Raw genomic sequence first — 19439 nt, 5'->3', positions numbered from 1 at the left:
AAGTATAGTGATTGTTGTGTTGACTGATTTGAGTTGATGGGTTAGGGAGTTGAGATTGCCACATTTTCCTTTTAAATCTGTGTATTGCTGTTACCTCTCTATCTGCAGATAGATGGAGGAAAGAAATTGTAACCTGCCCTTTCATCAACTTAAGTTTGACTTCAAGCAAATTATTTTGTCTGTCATTAAAATGAGAGTGATGGAAATACTGTGAGAACAGTTACTCACTTCTAGTTTTTCGGTAAAGGGCAAAATTAGAAAACGTGCCTGTAGGTTCAGGCATCTAACATCCCCCAGCTATTATGGAGAGCATATTCATAATGCTTTACAACTGATACATATATACTTAGATTTTCTCTTCTTTCTTCCATACATCCATGCCTAAAATGTTAGGATGGACAGTGTTGGTTTCGCAGATGTACAAAGTGAAGATGAGCTATATGATTTTGACATGGACACAGACCCTCCCAACTGGCAGCAACTCGTGAGCCGAGAAGTGTTGATGGGGCTGAAACCCTATGAAATCAAGCGTCAAGAAGTGATTAATGGTGAGATGGATGTTTTTTCCTAGCTCAAGTTGAAACCTGTCCTCTGGAGTTCTGAAATTCTTAAAATTTAAAGCTAGGTCTTTCCTCACTGATCCGTTCTAAGTAGTGGCCAGCTATTACTTCTGGTTTGCCAAGGTCATGTGTGTGAAAATTCTACTTGTTACTGAAAAGTATCCTGAGATGAGACTGATCCAGTCCCTAGAGAGGAAATAGTGGTTTAACACTGAAAGGCCAGTTTGCAATATTATGTTTTCTAAAAGAAAGCAAGAGGCACTGTCTAGACTGTTGGAAAGCACATATGCAAATGGAAAGCTACTACCAAACTTCATCATGAATCAATTGACTTCTCTGTTCTTTCAGACATGGAAGTATAACAGAGCATGGGCTCCATTCTGGAGCAAACTGGAATATGGGCCAGGAAGGGAAGTGTTGGTGAGGGAGGCTTTTGTAATTTCATACTTCTGACTTCTGTTTGCTGCACATTTGGATCCACGTTGCCACACCTCTTTAATTAGGGAATTACAATCCTGCTCTCCCCTCTCTCTTCAGAGTTATTTTACACCGAGAGAGCTCATGTCCGTACACTAAAGGTTCTGCATAATGTCTTCTACCAACGTGTTACCCGGGAAGGGATCCTGAGTTCCAGTGACAAACGGAAAATCTTTTCAAATCTGGAGGATATTCTTGGGCTTCATGGTAAGAGCAGCTGAGGTGGCTTTCAGCTTTGTAGACTCAACTGAAATTCTGGATACAAATATCTGAAAAATTTAAGCAAGTGACCGTGAAACAAGAGGAGACCTTGTGCAACACTTTAGATGCAAAAAGAACGCTACAGCTGTTCTTCCTTTCGCGCGCAGTTTTTCCATTTCTGATTTACAAAGATATTTTGATTAAGAATGCGTGTGTCCACTGTTTCAGATACTTGCTTTTCCTTATCTGTGTGCACAGGCGCTCTCGTGCTGATTCATGCTTTGATAAAAGGAGCAGTGCTTTGATGAACGGTCTTTATGGGTCAACGTTCAAAATATTACAACTGTTGTTGAAGAGAATATGAAAAAAATCTGAAAAGATTGGTGTCTTGCAGGTCGTTTTGAAGGGTGGCCCTTCCTCATTGTTTAGAGAAAAAGACTGCTCAGAATCAGAATTTCATCTCTGCCACCGAATAATCACATGCATAATTTTATGCAGGTGGCTTGAAGCTCTACATTATTCCTATGTTTTTAAAAGGGCAGTGATATTGAGCCTCAGAAAAGATAAGACTGGAAAGGTTCTTAGGGGTCATTTGAAGACAGGTGAGACAGAAGTGCAAAGGACTTCTATAACATTTTCTTATATGTTCTGCTAAATTCATTGTGTTGCAGGACACTTCATTTTTTAAATTTAATTAAAATCTTTGCAAATCCAGTCTTCTCCTAGAATAGCTTTTATTTTTAAAATAAATGCTGAAAATTAAGCAATTTGAGCAGTATTAATAAAATTTACTTTTTTTTTTTTCTTTTAAGTTGCATTGAATGATCAGATGAAAGCAGTCCGAAAAAGGAATGAGACTTCCGTTATTGGCCAAATTGGGGAAGACTTGCTTTCCTGGGTAAAATCCTTTTTTGCCTTCTTGTACTTGAAAATAATGTTTCGTAGAATGACGAACAGTGCCAGAGGTTAGTGAAGTTAATTCCCAGCTAATAGGAACTAAAGGTCTTAGAGTTGTCATTTCTATGGAGCCAATACAGAGCTAGAGAATGAGGGTTGAAGGAAAGCAGGAAGAACTCATAGGATTTTCATTTGGCTAGACATAAGAGTAATTTAAGGAAGAAAAAATAATTTCCTTATGATGTGTGGGTAGAGTAGAAAGGTAGTTTTGGAGACATAAATGTGAGAGTAGGATTTTGAAAAATGTAATAGCACAATTTATTTCAGTACCACTGAAATACAAATCTTGTGTTGCCTGTGGTGCAGTTAGAAGATAGTTAAAAATACTGGTTTCCAATCCTGGAATTTATATAGCTGAACCTTTTCAAATTTATAGCACTGTTGCAGGCTCCCTTTCTGAGATCTAATTGACAGGAGCAGGAGTGATGTAGATTCTTTAAAAAAAAAAAAAAAATTCTGTCTCAGGAATCTCCCAGTTTATTGTTTGTTTTCAAGCCTACTTAATTTAGGATTGAAGATTGATCTGCTTACTCTTTTTAGCTTTTCATACAGAAGTCTCTTGTGGTATATTTTTTATATCCCACTGTTTGTCTAGTATTCCAGAAAAAAAGGAAGAAAATGAAAATCAGATGTGGCTGGTAAAGAAACACCTCTAACCCTTTCAGTTCTCCTGTATGTTATGAAAAAGCAAGAAAATACTTGCTAGAGCAAGCTAGACCTTAAGCTAATAGTTACATGCCCTTGTGTAGTGTTTTGGCTAAGTGGCTAGAACAAAAACCCACAGGATCTCATTCTCCAGCATATTTTCAGGACTTACTACGCTGCATCACAGACTGGGGAGCAGGAACGGGAAGAGTTGCAGTTGCAGTAACAGACTAACCATCTGTCATCTGCAGCACATTGCTCAGCCCTGTTCGTGGCTATCATTTCCTTTAACCATGTTTTTGTAATACTTTTGTTTAGGAAATAAGATGTTATGTTATATTCTGGTGTTGAAACATAATTGTCCCTGAGAAACAAGATGACCTTTGGTCTTGGCTTTGCTGACTAATGATCTGGCAAATAATCCCTTGTCATTCATGTGAGCGTAGTTTTTTCTGCTCTCCTTGTGTTTGACAACGGAGACATGGCACTGTATTCTCCCTGTGAATCAGCAGTGCATTTATGGAAAGGATCGGATGTGCAAGGGCTGGAGACAGGAGAACTGTAGAGTTTGAGATGTAAAGGGGTTCCCCAGTAGACTGGCAAGACAAGGCCTTATAAAACAGGATGGAAGTTACTTCTCATATTTTGCCAGTAATTCCTTTCTTTCCTGATGAGACCAATTCTGCTACGTGGCTATATGTCTGTTGAAACTGGCACGTGCTGAAGTTGAGTCTGTCTAAATTTGGCTTTCTTGGCTTTCTGGCACAGTTTAGTGGACCAGCAGAGGAGAAACTGAAACATGCAACTGCCACTTTCTGCAGTAACCAGCCCTTTGCTCTAGAGGTCATCAAATCACGCCAGAAGAAGGACTCTCGCTTCCAGACTTTTGTGCAGGTGAATTTTATGCAAGGGTTTGAGTTGCCTGAGGATGTGGCTGGTGGCCAGTATAGCATAATGAATGGTTGTAAATAAAGTTATTATATTTAATGACATCATGTCTAACATTGTTTTCAGATTGGGATCGTTTCCAATACTGTATCTCTGCTAATAGTTTCTGGAGGGAGGAGCCTTTAATTCTGGGGAACGCATAATGTCCTGATAGAACGCAGAAAAGCACATGCTGTCCTAGGCAGGAGATGGCATCTCACTTGAGGTGGCTGTTTCCAAGGATGAGTACTTCTGTGGGGAAAACTGCTTATAGTAGTGCAGTTTTGATGCATGCCACGGGCAGAAGACAGATGATCTATATCTATTTTGCCTGCCAGGAAAGGGACTTGAATACATGTGGCATTTGGAGGAGAGAACATTATCTTCATTACCACAGGCTGGGAAGAACTCTGGTAATACAAGGGTTGAGGCTATATTGAAAAGTGTACTGTAGTTTTGCTGTAGTGTGAAAGCCCAAACTGATGTCTTCCCTGTACAGTGGTGACTGAGATTGATTGGAGATGGTACCAGGCCTCTGTGAAGTAATGAGGGAAGGAAGGTGCTGCTTTTATGATGAGCCTTTCCTGTGTGTAATTGCAAATGGAGAGGGGAGGGAATGTGTTGTCTGAATGATAGATCTTGGCATTTCTTGTCTTGTATTTAATTACTGGAAAGTGAAGTAATAGATGTTTATGTGATGAATAGATGTTACACGTTCAGGTAATTATGGTCTTAATAAAAATGACAAATGTCGTTATTGTGCTGTTTAATTTTAGGATGCTGAGAGTAATCCACTGTGTCGCCGGTTGCAGCTGAAGGATATCATTCCCACAGAGATGCAGAGGTTGACTAAGTACCCCCTTCTGCTGGATAACATTGCGAAGTACACAGGTATAGCCTTTCCACTAGGGTTGGTGCATGCATCTCAGCAGGTTTTCTAGGTAAATGTGATTTCAAAACGTGTTGAAAAATAGTTCAGTCTTAAGGGTCACTGTCTGTTTTCATTGTGACCTTGCTGCTGCCTTCCACACAGGAGGGCATGTTGGGGAAAAAAAAAAAAAAAAAAAGTCCAGTCTTTGTTTCTAAATTAAACTCATTTTCCTTCTTACAAAAAAAAAAAGCAAATGTGAAATAACTGAATGACATTCTGCATTGGGTTGTAGTGTATGTAGAGTGCAATATAATCACTTAAATATAGTTTAAAAAAGTTAGGGGAGGGGAATGCTAAAGTTTTGAAGATAAACCAAACCACTCTGCTTATGAAAGTTACTGGCAAAACAACTTGATTTGCTATTAGTTTTTGGAGAAGGAAACCAGGAACTCCTGTTTCCTCTCCGCTCTCCAGTTCCTAGCCTGTTCTTAGTTTTACACTATTACCGTTATTAAAGGTTTTTAATGATTATGACAACCAAACAGAAGTGAAGAAAATATTTTCTCTGCACCCTTATAATTCTGATTGTATAAGAGTATGTGATAATGTCAATAGCTGGAATTACATTCAGGAGAAAAAGAAACAGAAGAAAAAGAGCGGGTATCATGTAACTCTTCCTTATTACATGTCCTTAGCATCCAATCTTTAGGAACTTACAGAGAGGCAAATTGCATTTGTGCAATTGTTTTGAATAGTCATTAGCATGCCTGTTCTTTCTGTAATTTTCTAGATATATTTAACTCCTTTCTACAATCTTGAAGAAGGAAATAACTAGAAAGAATTCAGTCACTACAGGTGGTACTCTATTTGTTTCAATAAATTGGTTTTCAATAATAAATATGCTCTGGCGAATACATTTTTTTTCTTGAATTCAGGACACTAAGTTAGCTAAATCAAACTACTGAGAGAAAACATATTTACATGAATTCCAGTTTCCATGTAGATGCATTTGAGAGAGAAAAAGAATAAGATCTTCAATAACAGAAATCCCTAATCATCCATTACTAACATAAAAATGTGAAGAATGAAAAATCTAATAAAAACCTATCAAGTTATGCCATTGCTTAAACAAGTTTCGATAGACATAGGGCATGCTTCTGAGCAAGGAAGCAAAAAAGGGAAGTATTATAGAATCTAAGCAAAAATCATATAGTGTTAAGGCTTATGGCAAATCAACATGTTCTTTAAGAAGAGAACAAAAAGCAGATAATACAGAACAAATTGATTTTTTTAAGGCCAAGGTTTTCTTGTCATCGACCAGGGGTGGTTTTTTGTTTTGTTTTGGTTTTAATCATTCCTCTGTATTGTTTGTTCAAAATTCCCAATATCTGGGAAAATAGTGCGCTCAGAGTGCAATGTGACCTACTCCCCTAAAGTCTGATATGAAACAAGCTTCGTATAAAAATCTTGGATGTTATCAATATAATGTCAACTAAGAATTTGAAGGAGATTGAACTTGGAAAGAAATACTTTCCTGCACAATAGACACCAACAGGATCTTTATCTTCCTCATCTGTTGAATCTCTAAAGCACTACAGCATGTTTTCATGTTCTTGCAGAAGGTGGCCTTTTCGGGTTTACTAGCGGATACCTGCTGCGGTGTAATTTCATTAGTCATAAAAATATATTGCGTTTATCTAATCATAATTAGGAAAGCGCGTGATACTCCATTATCCTTGATGTACTTGTTTATATGCCTGCTAACTAAATTCTTAATGTGGCTTCTGGTAGTGTGAATTTGTGGGGTTCACCTCTGTCTGCATATGATCAAATGACGTTGGCTGGAAAGATAACTCTTGTTTTCTCTTGCTGTAATGAAAGACTGTTTTTTCTAATCAGGCTGCATGAATCAAGTCAGAGGTACTTTTTTCTTAAGCTGTTAAAATAAATACAGTCTATCTAGATGGAAAAAGTTATTATGTAACACATTTTTGATATTTTGCGTTATGTTTCTTTGTCTGTTTCTCTCTCGTCCAAAATAAATAAAAAGGATTGTGAGAAATGCAGAAGCTAGTAGTCAGTTGCCAAATCCTGGGACTTTGACTGGCTGTGTGTGATCTTAAATATCTACCCTGAGACTCTCCTTGTACCAGAGTTACTAAACTTTTTAGATTTCTCAGATTGATGTTTGTGGAGTGAATAGTTGTCACAAGCCCCTCAAAAAAGGGAGAGTAACAAGTACTGTGCTGTGTACAGTGATCATCAGAGGCCGGTGTCTTGTCTAGGGCAGAATGAATTCTGTCCTGTCACAAATCTATTTTTGTCACTTCACCTTTGAAATGCAGTGCTTTTGTTGATAGGCTATTCTGAGAATTTAAGTTCCCTTTCTCAAATTTGAGGTCAGCAAACTGCACTAGATTTCTGACTTTTTCAACCTTTGTTGGGAACCATTATTACATTTCCTTTTTCTTTTGCAGAACTGCCTGAAGAGAAAGAGAAAGTGAAGAAAGCAGCAGATCATTGTCGTCAGATCCTTAACCATGTGAACCAAGCTGTCAAAGAGTCTGAGAACAAGCAGGTAGGAGGTGAATGGAGTGAGCATCGAAGGTTGGGGAAAAGAGAGTTGGAGGTCAGCAACCTGTTTAAGGCACCTAGAGTCTCTGTACCAATGACTTCATATTGTGTTTAAAGATGTTTTGCAACACAAGTATTCCTGTAAGAGGAGGAATCCCAGGCATTTGGGAACGTGTGGAAGTATTCATGACTGCCTGCACTCTGATGCTAGTGAGTTTGGCTAATCAAAGTGACCATCTTCATTGCACTTTCTGCAGCATTTGGAAGATTATCAGCGTCGTCTTGACCTGTCCTACTTGAAGCAGTCTGAGGATCCCATGATGGATGAGTTCAGGGTGAGTGATAACATTGAAGCAATCTCTTTGTAAATTGTGATTGCAACGCTGTTGTTCAGTTTGTGGCTCTTCCTGCTACAATCTTCTGATGTACAATCAAATGGTCTTTGGAGATAAATATTTCTACACAAAAATTAACACCATTAGTCTCAGAAATTTGAGTTTTGCTACTTTCCTGAAGATCTCTGTGAATGTAACAACTTGGTTCTGCACACAAGAAGTGTTGATGAAGCTTGTAAGTTCTGTGAAATAATGGTCTGCAAGCTAATGCCCTTCTGTATTACATAAGAGACAGCTGGTGGATGATAAATCTTATTATGTTTATTTATCTCACGTGATCACATCTTAGGTGTGCTGTTGGAACTGGGGAGGCCTCAGAGAGCCATGAGTTGTAGCATTTCAGTTGGCTTTAAAAGAAGCAGCTTGTACACAGGCTGATTTATATAGGACATCCAAGGTATAGCCAAATAAAGTCTAAGTCCAGTGTTAAAAGTACCGTGTTTCAGGGCCCTGTAAATTCTTGCCATTACATTAGTGAAGCTGGTTACTTGCTGTCAACATCCTTGGAGCTGAAACTATGAAATTTTCATGTTTCAAGTGAATGATGAGCACCAATAGGCACTTGCAACTTGAAACGAATCTTTTCATTTTTCTTTCATGCATGTTCCAAATAGGTAGCTTCGGCACAAGGACTCTTCTCTGTTCACTTCTGCACTTTTTCCTCCTGATTTGATACTTTATCACTGTTCTTAATTTTTACCACTTTCTATTACTGTGTTTTGTATAGATTCTCTGTTGTTTGTTAATTGCTCCCCTATCTTCTCCAGAGTCAGTGTGTATCCAAAGAAATTTTTATATGAACACTCCTCTATAAAGCTGTATCGTGTAGCTTTCCACAAATAAACTTGCACTCATTTAGTTAGGAAATGAAGTACTGGCAGTTATGAAATCTTGCTGTCATTGATTGTAGACTCTGCGAGTTGGAAGGAATGACTTGTGAAAATTGTCACTTCTACTTGCCTGTGGATCTAAATGTCACAAGCACTGAAATGACTGAAGAATCCATTGACATTATAAAGTCCATCAGATCGTTGGAATGATTTGTATATCAGTATATCATTTGTAGGCACACTTCACTTGCAAATCAAGTGCTGAAGCATTAACCAGTTGTAATACTAGAACTGCAAACTTTATATGGATATTGGAAAAAGTCCTCCCAGAAATCAGACAGCATCCTAATGCCTTAGTAGCTTGACTTAGTAGGAAAATTCTCTACTCTGTGACCCCTGGCATCTGCAAAAGAGCAGTGAAAGAGGAAGAGTGATAACAAACACCTCTCACAAGAGTTTGGTATACAAGCATATGCCCCTCCTACTCCATGTTTCTTTTTCCAGACTGGGTTTAGCTGCTCATCTCCAAACTGGATTGCCTATCCTAGCCTTCCTTCTGACATTCCCGTGCTTTACCATTACTTGCTTCCACAGAATTTTCATAGTGCTACTTATTTTCTTTCCCGTGGTGACAGAACTTGGATCTAACAAAGAGAAAAATGCTTCATGAAGGACCTCTAACTTGGAAGGTTAATCGTGACAAAACTATCGGTGAGTCCTGTTCCATCAACTGACTTAGTTGGGTTTGTGTGTGTTTGCGAAGGACAGAAAGAGAAAGCATTTCTGCAGTTTCCAATTATGATTCTTAGTGCCACCTATAACACTGCCTGTGTGTTTCTCAGGGCTGATTAAATTATTCTTGTCAATTCCAAAATGTGCTGGAGTATCATTAAGGCCATGCAGGGACACAGCAGTCAGTCGTGAGATGATCCAATTCCATCCGTAGCTTTCTGCTGTAGTTTTGATGAGGAAGATTTGCAAGCTTTGTCTAGAATGGCATAGCACTGATTACTGCCTCTGCATGAGTAATCAAAAAGCAGCCTTTTTCTTTCTACAGGGGTGTGATACAAAACTATGAATCTTTAACTCATTCTGAGTTCTTTTGCACTCTGCAGATCTCTACACTCTGCTTCTGGAGGACATTCTGGTGCTGTTGCAGAAACAAGATGATAAACTGGTACTGAAGTGTCACAGTAAAATCTTGGCATCAACAGCTGACAGTAAACACACCTTCAGTCCTATCATCAAATTGAACACCGTTCTGGTTCGTCAGGTGGCAACAGGTCAGTGTAACCAATTAAAAAGCAAAAGAGGAAGCCAAAAATTAAGATGAGAGCAGTTGAGGATAGATGGTTTTTGTCTAACGTTCCAGAGTAGAACATGGAAAAATGCGTAGGCTTAATTCTTGGTTGTCCAACATCTTGCTTTGTATGTATGAGCTGTTTAACTTCTTTGCATCAGTAATGGGTATGGCTTGAGTTTTAAATAGACTTCTAAATTAAAAGTGCTCTGATTGTATTAGATGAAAGGTACTCTAGAAATTATTAGGAGGGAAAAGAGGAGAAATACATCTGTTTCAAAATGGTGTGGGCAATAATAGCTCTTTTCTTTCAGGACTAACAGACAAATTTCCTGGGTAGGGAAAGATCAATATTTGTATATTACAGCATTGGAGGGTTATCTCATGAACTCTTCTTTCATCGCATCTGGTTGGAGTTATGCCCAATTTTCAGAAAGCTATGTTGGACAAGGCATCTAGTTAAATTCTTCCCTCCCTGTGTTGCTACAGATAACAAAGCTTTCTTCGTCATCTCCATGTCAGAAAATGGTGCTCATATTTATGAACTGGTGGCACAGACTGTTTCAGAAAAGAATGTGTAAGTAATTGGTTCAGCTCCATCTGCTGCTTGATTTGTTGTACTTGAGAGATCTTCTATATCTGCTTGCCTGTAGTAACTGTGCAGGTGTCCCTGGATTACCTGAGTTTCTTCTCTAAGCTTAGCTGAAAACATAGCCATGTTGGCCTATGTAGGAAGTATCCAAGGGTAGTCTCTCCCAACTTATGAAAATCAGGGGGAGGGTGTATACGCATGTTAGTATATATACACACATGTATAAAACTCCCCACCCCCCACCCCCCCAATACTTTTGTTGTTGCTTGCTGTCTGGCTCGCTCCAGAGTCTTTTCTGACCTCAAAAATGCTTCTATTTATCCTTGCAATTCTGGTCTTATGTGACTGACTGCCAGATAAGTAGCTGAAATAATTCTGCATCTCCTGCAGAATCAGTTAGCTTTGCAGACTTTGATACTTGCATCATAAGCACCCCAATGCATACATTTGATTCCCTAGCGGAATGCTTTTTTTCCTCTTTGGTAGAAATGCTTTTCTTCTGAAGTATAAGCAGGCCATAGATTTATTTGTATGTTACATAGCAACTGTTCTAGTGTGTGTCATATATGAAACTCTTCAGTAATACCTGAAATGTTACTTAATGCTTTCGTATATATTTATATATAAAATAACTGCCTCACCTGACAACTCCTGCTAAGGTCGTGTCGTTCATTTCCTTCTGCTGAAGAGTATTCTCATGAGGTGACTGTTATGCTGTGGTGCTTCATTTGTGGCTGCAAGGTATTACTGAGGAGTTGAATGTAACAGAATTAAAAAAAAAAAAAAGAAAAAAGATATTACTGCTTTTCTTATTAAGAGAAATAATATTAGCTGGATTTAAGAGGTGTTAAACAGAGAATTATTCATTATGCTTCACGTCTTGCATGGTTTTATTTGATGGTTTCTACTGCAGATGGCAGGACCTTATAGCTCAGATGGCAGGGACTGTAAAAATGGGGAGTACCAGAAGAGTGATTCCATTACCACAGTCAGGACCTGGCGAGTAAGTAAAAGCAGCTGGAGGAAGAAGGGCTGGTTTTTCTTTTTCCAGTAGCCCTTCTTCTGCTCAAAGATTGCCAGCCAAAGCATGGATTCTCATGCAGTGATTCAGATGTATATGACTAAAAGAATGTGTTCGTTCTTTCCTCCCTGCAGAGAAGAGCGTGAAGAAGAGGAGCAGCAGAAGCTCAAAGAGCAGCATGACATTCCTGCTCGTAGTCTGCAAAGTCCAGGTAAAACAGCAGTCTAGGTAAATGGTGTCAGTAGATTTGCTACACGGAGTCCAAATGTGCCAAGCAATATTCCTTGTGGCTTGGGGATCTTTTGGTAGCTTTGACATCTTTCTGGACTGGAATGATTTATTTACAAGTCCATGTAGAGAAGTGATACTGAACCCCTTGGAAACATACCTCTTACTTTTTCCATCTGTTTTATAAATTGCTGGGAAAGATTCTTTTTTGCCCTGGAAAGAATTGACCTTTTACCAAGCACATGCTCAAGAACTGTATTTTTTTTAGTGTTTTCAGAGATTCCTGTGTGAAGCAAGATTTTCTGCACTTTATCATCATATTTGACATAATTGTTTAACCTGAATGTATGTTTTCTGTTTACTAGATAAAGATTTGGGCCTTGAGTCTCCCTTAATACTGACTGCTCAGTCTTCTTCGCCCATCATGTCTGAAAAGTCCAAGGTGGAAAGTCTTCTTGTGTCAGAAAGACAGTTCGATAAAGTGCAGCAGGCAGACCTTACACTTAAAGATTCTTCTGCATGCTATGAACACACGACCACCAGTTTACCTTCAGTGTCAGAAGGACAGTGGGCACTGGATGCATTAAGGAACTGTAAGTATCTGTGGGCAATGTCTGATAGGATGTGATTTAGAGATGGAAATTGTTAGGTCAACCATCTAAATCAATGGGCTAAAATAAAATCTAAAGCCTGTTTCTATTAAATATGAATTCTCTCTGTGCTGTAGATCACAGCATAGCAAAACAAAATGGGTCTGACAGCAAGGAATTCTAAGTTATGAACTCGTATACCGGCCCTTTCTTTGGCTTTAGGCATCCCATTGTTTTTCTGTGGTTTTCTCATGTATAAAATGATGGTGGTAATGAATTGTTACTTCCTGTCCATGAAGTGCTTTGATCATGAAATTATATCGCACAACTTTGTGCAGTGCTGTGCAGTGCCGTTGCTAGTCAGCAGTTTCTTAAAAGACAATGCAGTTCGCCTGTGGATGTATTTTCATAGCACTGGAGCAGAATAGGAGAGGTTGCACTAGTTGCAAGAATATGATTTTGCATTTTTTTTTTTGTAAAATCTGGCAAATGAAATTAGATATATGTGCCCTTCACAAAGTCTAGATGCAGATCTTCTGAGGACTTGGGAGGTGGTTGGATATAACTAGATCAACACTTCTGTGTGTTGAAACGAACTTTTCCCGATGGACAGATAATTCTGTAAAATTGTTTGTAGATTTTTAATCACTTCTGTTCTCCAGTACACTTCCTTTCAGAGGAAGAATGCAGGGCTATGCAACCTACTTGATCTGATCTAGCAGTGCAATTCCTAAATACAACTTCCTAAAATTTGAATTAATTCATTAATCCGTATATATCCTCCGGGCAACTCTGAAATGGCCATGAAGTCCCTCTGTTGCACTTGGAGGGAATAGTCCGTATTGCTTCTCTGTGGGTCATTTGCTTTTACCAAAATGCAGAGCATTCATATCCTTGGCCAGAATTCCCTCTTCCATCTCTCTCTACAAGTAGTGACAGTTTTCTGCAATCTAATAGTTTATCATGGATCTTTTGATCCATTTATGCATCTGCTTCTTATAGGAGTCAAAGTGCTTTTCTAATTCTGAATGCTGTGCAAGTGTTCCTGGTACTTGTTTTCGGAGAACAGTGATAAGATAATCTTAGTCTGTGGGGTGTGTAAAGATAGTATTAGTGACCTAGCATCTCATGACTATTCAGACTTAAAAGAGCAGCCCTCTAGCAGCAGCAGCGGGTCACTCACATTTTGACAAGAGCCTTCCACTTAGATGAGCGACTGTTCTGTTGTATGAAATCATGGCTTATCTTGGGTGTTACATGAGCATTATATGGTGAGAATGAACAGTGTTCTTATGTTCTTGACAGTATCATATTTTTGTTTTGAACAATGTGTCCATATTATGAAGTGTTTGGTTGGGATAATTTGAGAGCTAAAGGAATGTGGGTTGAAGTTCAAACAAGCATAAATTTGCATGAAATTTTAGGGAAAATATGTTTTCAAATTTTTTGATCTGTCATTTCAAAGTTGAGTGGAATATTCTCAATATGCTTGTTTCTCGGGTGGGAATCCCCTATTATGGCCAGAGTTTTTAGTTCAGTTGAGGGCATGGGCAAAACCTGGGCACGCACCTGCACTCCAACTCATTTGCTCGGTAATTTCATTAGATGATTTCTCTGGTTTTCCCTAAGCAAGGTGGAACTTGTACTGACATGTTTGCTCTCGCTTGTAAGGTAAAACGTGGAGTAAAGCTTCAGACTTTATATATTTATTTTTATCCCTGTTTTTACGACCGAGAACAATGAGAGGGCTGGCTGCTATGAGCTATACCTTTTTGAAAGGGTGGCCTTTATGTCTAGTTTAATCATTGTTAGGGAGGTTATGGTCTGTGAAGCCTTGTGAACGTTATCTCTACTTGCAGTGGGCTTGCTGAAACAGTTGTTGGTGCAGCAGCTGGGCTTTTCCGAGAAGGGGACCCTTGAAGGGCGGCAGCGCTTTCCCAGGTTCAGGACTGTTTCTCAAGAAGCCCAAACGGAGAGTGGAAGTGAGCCTGGACTACAGCACTCTGACAATAACAAATTTCACCAGCCGGGAACAGACAGAACGCTTCCAAGAACCGGAACTAATGAGTCCACAGCTAGTTATGGCCTCCGGACTTCAGCTGAATCGCCACCTTCAGGGGACGCCATGCAGCTGATTGTGAGAGACCCCAGATCAAGTAGTAACTTAGCAATAGACCGCATGAGTATGAATCTGGAGATCTCAACCACAGAGCTGGAAGGGGTGGGTGCTGATGAAAGTGGGGAGCATTTTTTTGATGCTCGAGAAGCTCACAGTGATGAAAATCCATCTGAAAGTGAACTAATGGAAAGGAAGGAGGAAGAGGATGTGCAAATACGGATCTCAGGTGAGCATATTCCATTCATTGGTTGGTAGTCTGTCCAGATTCAGTATTAGACTTGAGCTCAGTTTTAAATAGAAGATACTAAAGAAAATCACAGTATGTTTTCCTGTCTTGCTTATAGGGTATAGGACATATAAAGTTAACTTTCTAACCTTGACAGTCATTGTAGCCCTGAAAAGGGCTGTGCAAACATGTACCTAATGAATTCTCTATTTTATGAAAGGAGAAGATGAAATACTGTGGGGTTAATACAGTGTGACAGACTGTAATTACAGAGGCACAGGCACAATGCAAGCTCTTGATTGCGGTTGGCACTGGACCACTTTATCTCTCAACTGACTGTTGGGACCTGTAGGAAAAACGTTTTCCCTGAAGGCAAAGCGCTTCCTTCGCCTGTACACACCGAGCCCCCCTGACTCATGCTATTTTGTCTCATGCTATTTTGTCAAACTGTGTTGGCTTCTCCCGATCAAGCTTCAGAAAAGAAACTTACAGTTTAGCTTTACACTGTTAATTGTCTCCTTATCCCAGTCTGAAGCTCTTAAAAGTTTATTATTTTTTTTTATTTCTATTGTTATTACTACATATGTTATATTTGGCAGTTACCTGGGCAGCATCTCAAAATATATCTGTTCTAGTCTTCAAGAAGGTTGTAGAGCAGAAAACTGGCTCTAAGACAGCAGCTGTGAGCATTTTCATGGGACTTCATGCGCTTTGTGTTCAGAAAGTCCGTGATTTTGATCAGCCATCATGGTGACACTGCATTAAATTTAGCACACAATTTTAGGTTTATCTCATGCATGTTGTTGTAGAAATAGCTACTAGTAGGTATATTCTATATGACTATTAGTCTTGAAATCGCCTATTCATAAATATGCTTTTGTTTAAAAATTGGATTCTATCAATGTGAATAAGCCATTTTGAGATTGTCTGAATGCTGCCTTCCGACTACATATTGAAAATCATTTTTCTTTCCTTGAATTACTGAGACATTTTAAATTATCAAAACTGTGACAACAACTTGAAGCATCTAATTTATTTGTCACCTCTTACACTGTCTACTTTCCTAACTGTGCAGGGTCATTAAAATTAGGTTGACCCGTTTTTAGTCAATTCTGACTGCACATGCTAGCTTTGCTGTAATACTGTAGAGAAATTATTTAATATAATCCTACTGCTAGGTGCAGGTGGTGAAATCATTTCTATCTGTAATTGCTTTATCTTTTAACATATGATCAGCAAGCTAAATTTTAAAGCTACCCCATCTAAAAGCATCGTCAGTACCATAGCTAGTTAGTGGAGGTTAGAAATCTAGCAGTCTGATTTGTCAGGTACCGTTAGTGTAAGTGCAGGATTTTCAGACATTATAATAGAAACATATTTTGGAAAAACAGAAAGGTAGGTGATTAGCTCATCTAATCATGTAATTCTCAAACTGCAGTCCCAAAACCAGTCATGATCTCTGAAGCCCAATTGAGAACCAAACTAGTCTGGTCTGATACAATCACTGTTCTGTGTAGTGTCCATAAATGCTTTTTCTTATCCATTTTAAAATGTCTCGGGAGATGAGCCTCTCACCACTTATCTTTCTTAAAGTCTGCTTAAACTATCTACAGTTGAGTGGTTCTTGGTGATTATTGAGCTAGAGGTGTTAGTAAAAAGCTGTTCTCTTAACAGGAAATTATTTGATCCTTGATGGATATGGAACAGTGCAGGAGAGCTCCACAGATGAGGAGGTATCGTCTCTAGTTCTCCAGTGCACTGCAGGTGGCCGCACCTCTTTGGACTCTGCACAGCAGCAGCCACTTTCCCCACGGGACACCCAGTCGGATGGAGGAAGCTCCCCGTTTGCTGAGGAGATGATGGCCTCACGCTGGGGTGGAGTGGAAGAGTCCTGCTCATTTGTAGCAAGCGCTCACTTCTCTATAGAGTCACGTGTGCAGATGATGCAGTATATTCAAAAGATAGAGGATGACCTTGAAAAGTTAAAGGTATAGTATGTTTCTATTTGCACTATCTGGGTTTTCATATTCCTTAAGTTTTGTTTTAGAAAAGAGCTTGAAAATAATTTTTAGCTGGAAGAAAGGCAGCCGTGCCTTTTTTTGTCTTTGGCTTTTGTCTCTGGAAGCTTTTGAAGCAAAAGCAGAAATTTGGTGCTCTTTTGGTTTGGTTGCATTAAGTTGTGGGTTACAAGAGGCAAGTAGTTCCATTAGAGCTAGTGGGTACGTGTATTGCTTTGATTTGAGTTTGGAAGAGATTCCTGAGGGATAGGACAAAACTGATGCACGTATACAACAGTGGAGCTTTGAAAGGGCCACTGGCCTAAGGAATATGAATTTCTGACATAAAAAGACTTACCAAATCTGTTGCATACTGGTGCTAATGTCAAATGAAGTTGTAAGTTGCAGTAGACCAGTAACAAGGTTTTCAGCTTCATTGTATTAAAAATGTTGTTTTTTGTACATGATGGGGATTCACTACACATAATAGCCATTGCTGTAGAAGGTTTATAGCATTTTGATGTATGAGACATACCAATATGTTAAGTCAGTAGCTAGCCTTTAATTTAAATGAAACCTGAAAAGAAAGTGGAGTATTGCTTACAAATGGAAGGCCTGACAAAGATGCTGATAAAGGAGTTGAGATCCATTGTGGGTCACTGTGCAACATGGGTGATTCCAGTCCACTCACCTGTAGTGAAACTTCTCTTTTCCCATTTGAAGCCCTCTTTGTTCACTAGGTAAATAGAGAAAGAGCCACTTGAGTTTTGGGGTTGTTCTTGTTTTTTAGGAGGTTGAGGAAGACTACACTAATCTCCGACGCCAAGGGCTGGCTGGATCAGCCTCCACGGGAGAGCACTCAGGTATGCAACCAGACTGTCTATAATTGGTACCATATACCCCGTTAGCTTCAGACATTAAACAAAGAGCACAAAGTAAATTATTAATGTTTCTCACACACACAAAGTAAGGTTTCACCTACTTAAGCAGCTCTCACAGGGCTGAGACCATGCTGATTCCGGGAAAGGTCAGTTGAATCCATTGAGTCTCACGTGTGCAGAGGAGCTTGTTCCTTCCTCTGAAAAGGTTGTTTGCAACCTGTCTCACCCTTACCTGCCAAAGAGCTACATCTCAGGATTTACAACTTCTCTTTCAAAGAAGGCTGGATTGATGTAAAGTCCCAAAGGCATATTTTTGAACATGTGAAATGATTACAATCTTCTTTTCTTTCTCTGTGGTGTCTCTGATGCTGTGTAAAGTGGTTGCCATGGGTCCTTTAAATTGGCCTTGGGTATCCTAGAGATGTAATTGCTGGAATTACTAACAAAGGTCTTAAGGTTAAATGGGTGTGCTGTCTCTCACGTAACACGGTTTCTCTGCTAGTGTTCAGAAATGTTAGATGTTCATCTCACACTGCACTCTCTCTCTCTCAACAACTTTTTTTTTTCCCCCCCCCCTCCTTCAGGTAAAAGCTAGTCAGGAGTGGCTGAAGATTGGATGAAGAGTATCAGGACACAGCACCTGCTGTCTTCCTTGTGGACTCTGAGACAAGAGGGTTTGGACCATCCAAACGTGAACCATACTCTAGCAAAGTGGGCATGGGGTGCTTTTCCTGTGGGGCATCTGCACTATCTTGTCAGTGAGGGAGTCAACTCTATTCTGCTCCTCTCCTTGCTACCAGAAATTCATTTTTCAGAACAGAAAAACCAAACCAAATGTACAGAGCTTTGGGTGTAGGATATAAAAATGTATTTAGACGTTTAAAAAAAAAAAATCAATGTATTTATTTGACTTCATTCCGTGTATCAAAAGCACATTTTAATTTTTTAATCTGCCTTTTTTGTTCTATTTTAATTGGGTAGTGACAGTTCTAGCCCTCTGCATATAGTACACCCTGCCTGCCACTGTTCCTGAACCAAAGGTCAGGTCTGAGGGGAGAGGGTGTGCCTATGTGCAAGTGTATCGTTACTTCACTGGACTGGACTCTGCACTCCCTGCTGGCAAACTGCCATGCGAAGAGCTACTTATGAAGGTGTTAGGATGACTTGTGGCTGGAACTATCTTTATTCAGCAATTGCATGGGAACTGCTCATGTCACCACATGAGTAACAAAAATTTTCCATGCGCTAAACAGCCAGGCACTTGAGATGAGCAAATTTTCTTTTTCCCCTCTCCCATTAGGGGTCTCCTTTGTTGACATGCAAGATTAGACTGGGAGAGGAGAAAGATAGGTTTAATTTTTTCTTGACTTTGTTGGCTTTGATCATTGTCTCCTTTGTAAAGTGATAAAAATACTTGGACCTGCAGCACTTTTATAACTTTTCTCTGGATCAAAATGAAAAAATGCAAACCCAGAAGTGTTTCAAAGGTGTGGGGCACATGTGCCCCTGATTCACTACTGAATGAATAAGGGCTGCCATTTGAGTTAGCCACAGGTACTGCTGATTATAGGGCCAGTAAGTTTTAGTACCTGAAAGTATGTCTTGCTGAGGGCTTGGGGTGGGTTTGGGGTTTTTTTTGGGGGGTAGGGTTGAGTTGTGGTTTGTTTTTTGTTTGGTTTTTTTTTTTTTTTTAAACTGATTTGTGCCAATGTGTTCTCACTGCAACAGAGGTGTGCAAAACAAAGAAGGCTGAAACAGCTCTCTAGTACTTCCTTAGTCCTGGTCAATGGGTTCTGCTGTTGGAATTCCTTCCAGTCTGGGAACAAGATGGTAACTATCAGACTGCCAGCAGAGCTAACACTGGACAGCCTAAGCTGGCTGTGCCTCTGCTGTGAAGCTGGTCCTAGGACAGGCCCTTCCCGCTTGGCATAGGGTGGTTCAAGCTGTCCCTGATATCACAGACACTGTGAATACAACTGCTAGTGGAAGGTGTGTAAGGCAGTCTTTTTTTGCAAAGCTCTTCCCAAGTTTTAAACTATTTAATGAAC

General features: G+C 39.5%; 1 protein-coding gene across 1 annotated transcript in view; it reads left to right on the top strand.

Moving 5' to 3' along the window:
• The window catches only part of ARHGEF12 (Rho guanine nucleotide exchange factor 12), a 75376-nt gene extending 56977 nt beyond the window's left edge, over positions 1 to 18399 (top strand). Inside the window, exons 25-41 of the mRNA XM_082493957.1 lie at positions 394 to 548; positions 1098 to 1244; positions 2051 to 2136; positions 3609 to 3734; positions 4544 to 4658; positions 7116 to 7216; positions 7470 to 7547; positions 9073 to 9148; positions 9553 to 9720; positions 10227 to 10314; positions 11243 to 11332; positions 11485 to 11561; positions 11944 to 12171; positions 14028 to 14513; positions 16188 to 16501; positions 17301 to 17373; positions 17976 to 18399. Coding sequence (XP_082350083.1) covers positions 394 to 548; positions 1098 to 1244; positions 2051 to 2136; positions 3609 to 3734; positions 4544 to 4658; positions 7116 to 7216; positions 7470 to 7547; positions 9073 to 9148; positions 9553 to 9720; positions 10227 to 10314; positions 11243 to 11332; positions 11485 to 11561; positions 11944 to 12171; positions 14028 to 14513; positions 16188 to 16501; positions 17301 to 17373; positions 17976 to 17986 — 2419 coding nt within the window. The 3' untranslated portion in view covers positions 17987 to 18399. The remainder of the gene's footprint in view (positions 1 to 393; positions 549 to 1097; positions 1245 to 2050; positions 2137 to 3608; positions 3735 to 4543; positions 4659 to 7115; positions 7217 to 7469; positions 7548 to 9072; positions 9149 to 9552; positions 9721 to 10226; positions 10315 to 11242; positions 11333 to 11484; positions 11562 to 11943; positions 12172 to 14027; positions 14514 to 16187; positions 16502 to 17300; positions 17374 to 17975) is intronic.
• Positions 18400 to 19439: the final 1040 nt, after the last annotated feature.

Source organism: Vanellus vanellus (genome assembly GCF_965231255.1).
Source record: "Vanellus vanellus genome assembly, chromosome: 21".
Classification (NCBI taxonomy): Eukaryota; Metazoa; Chordata; class Aves; order Charadriiformes; family Charadriidae; genus Vanellus; species Vanellus vanellus.
Note: the sequence above shows the minus strand (reverse complement) of the source record. Positions and strands in the feature narration are given on the sequence as shown.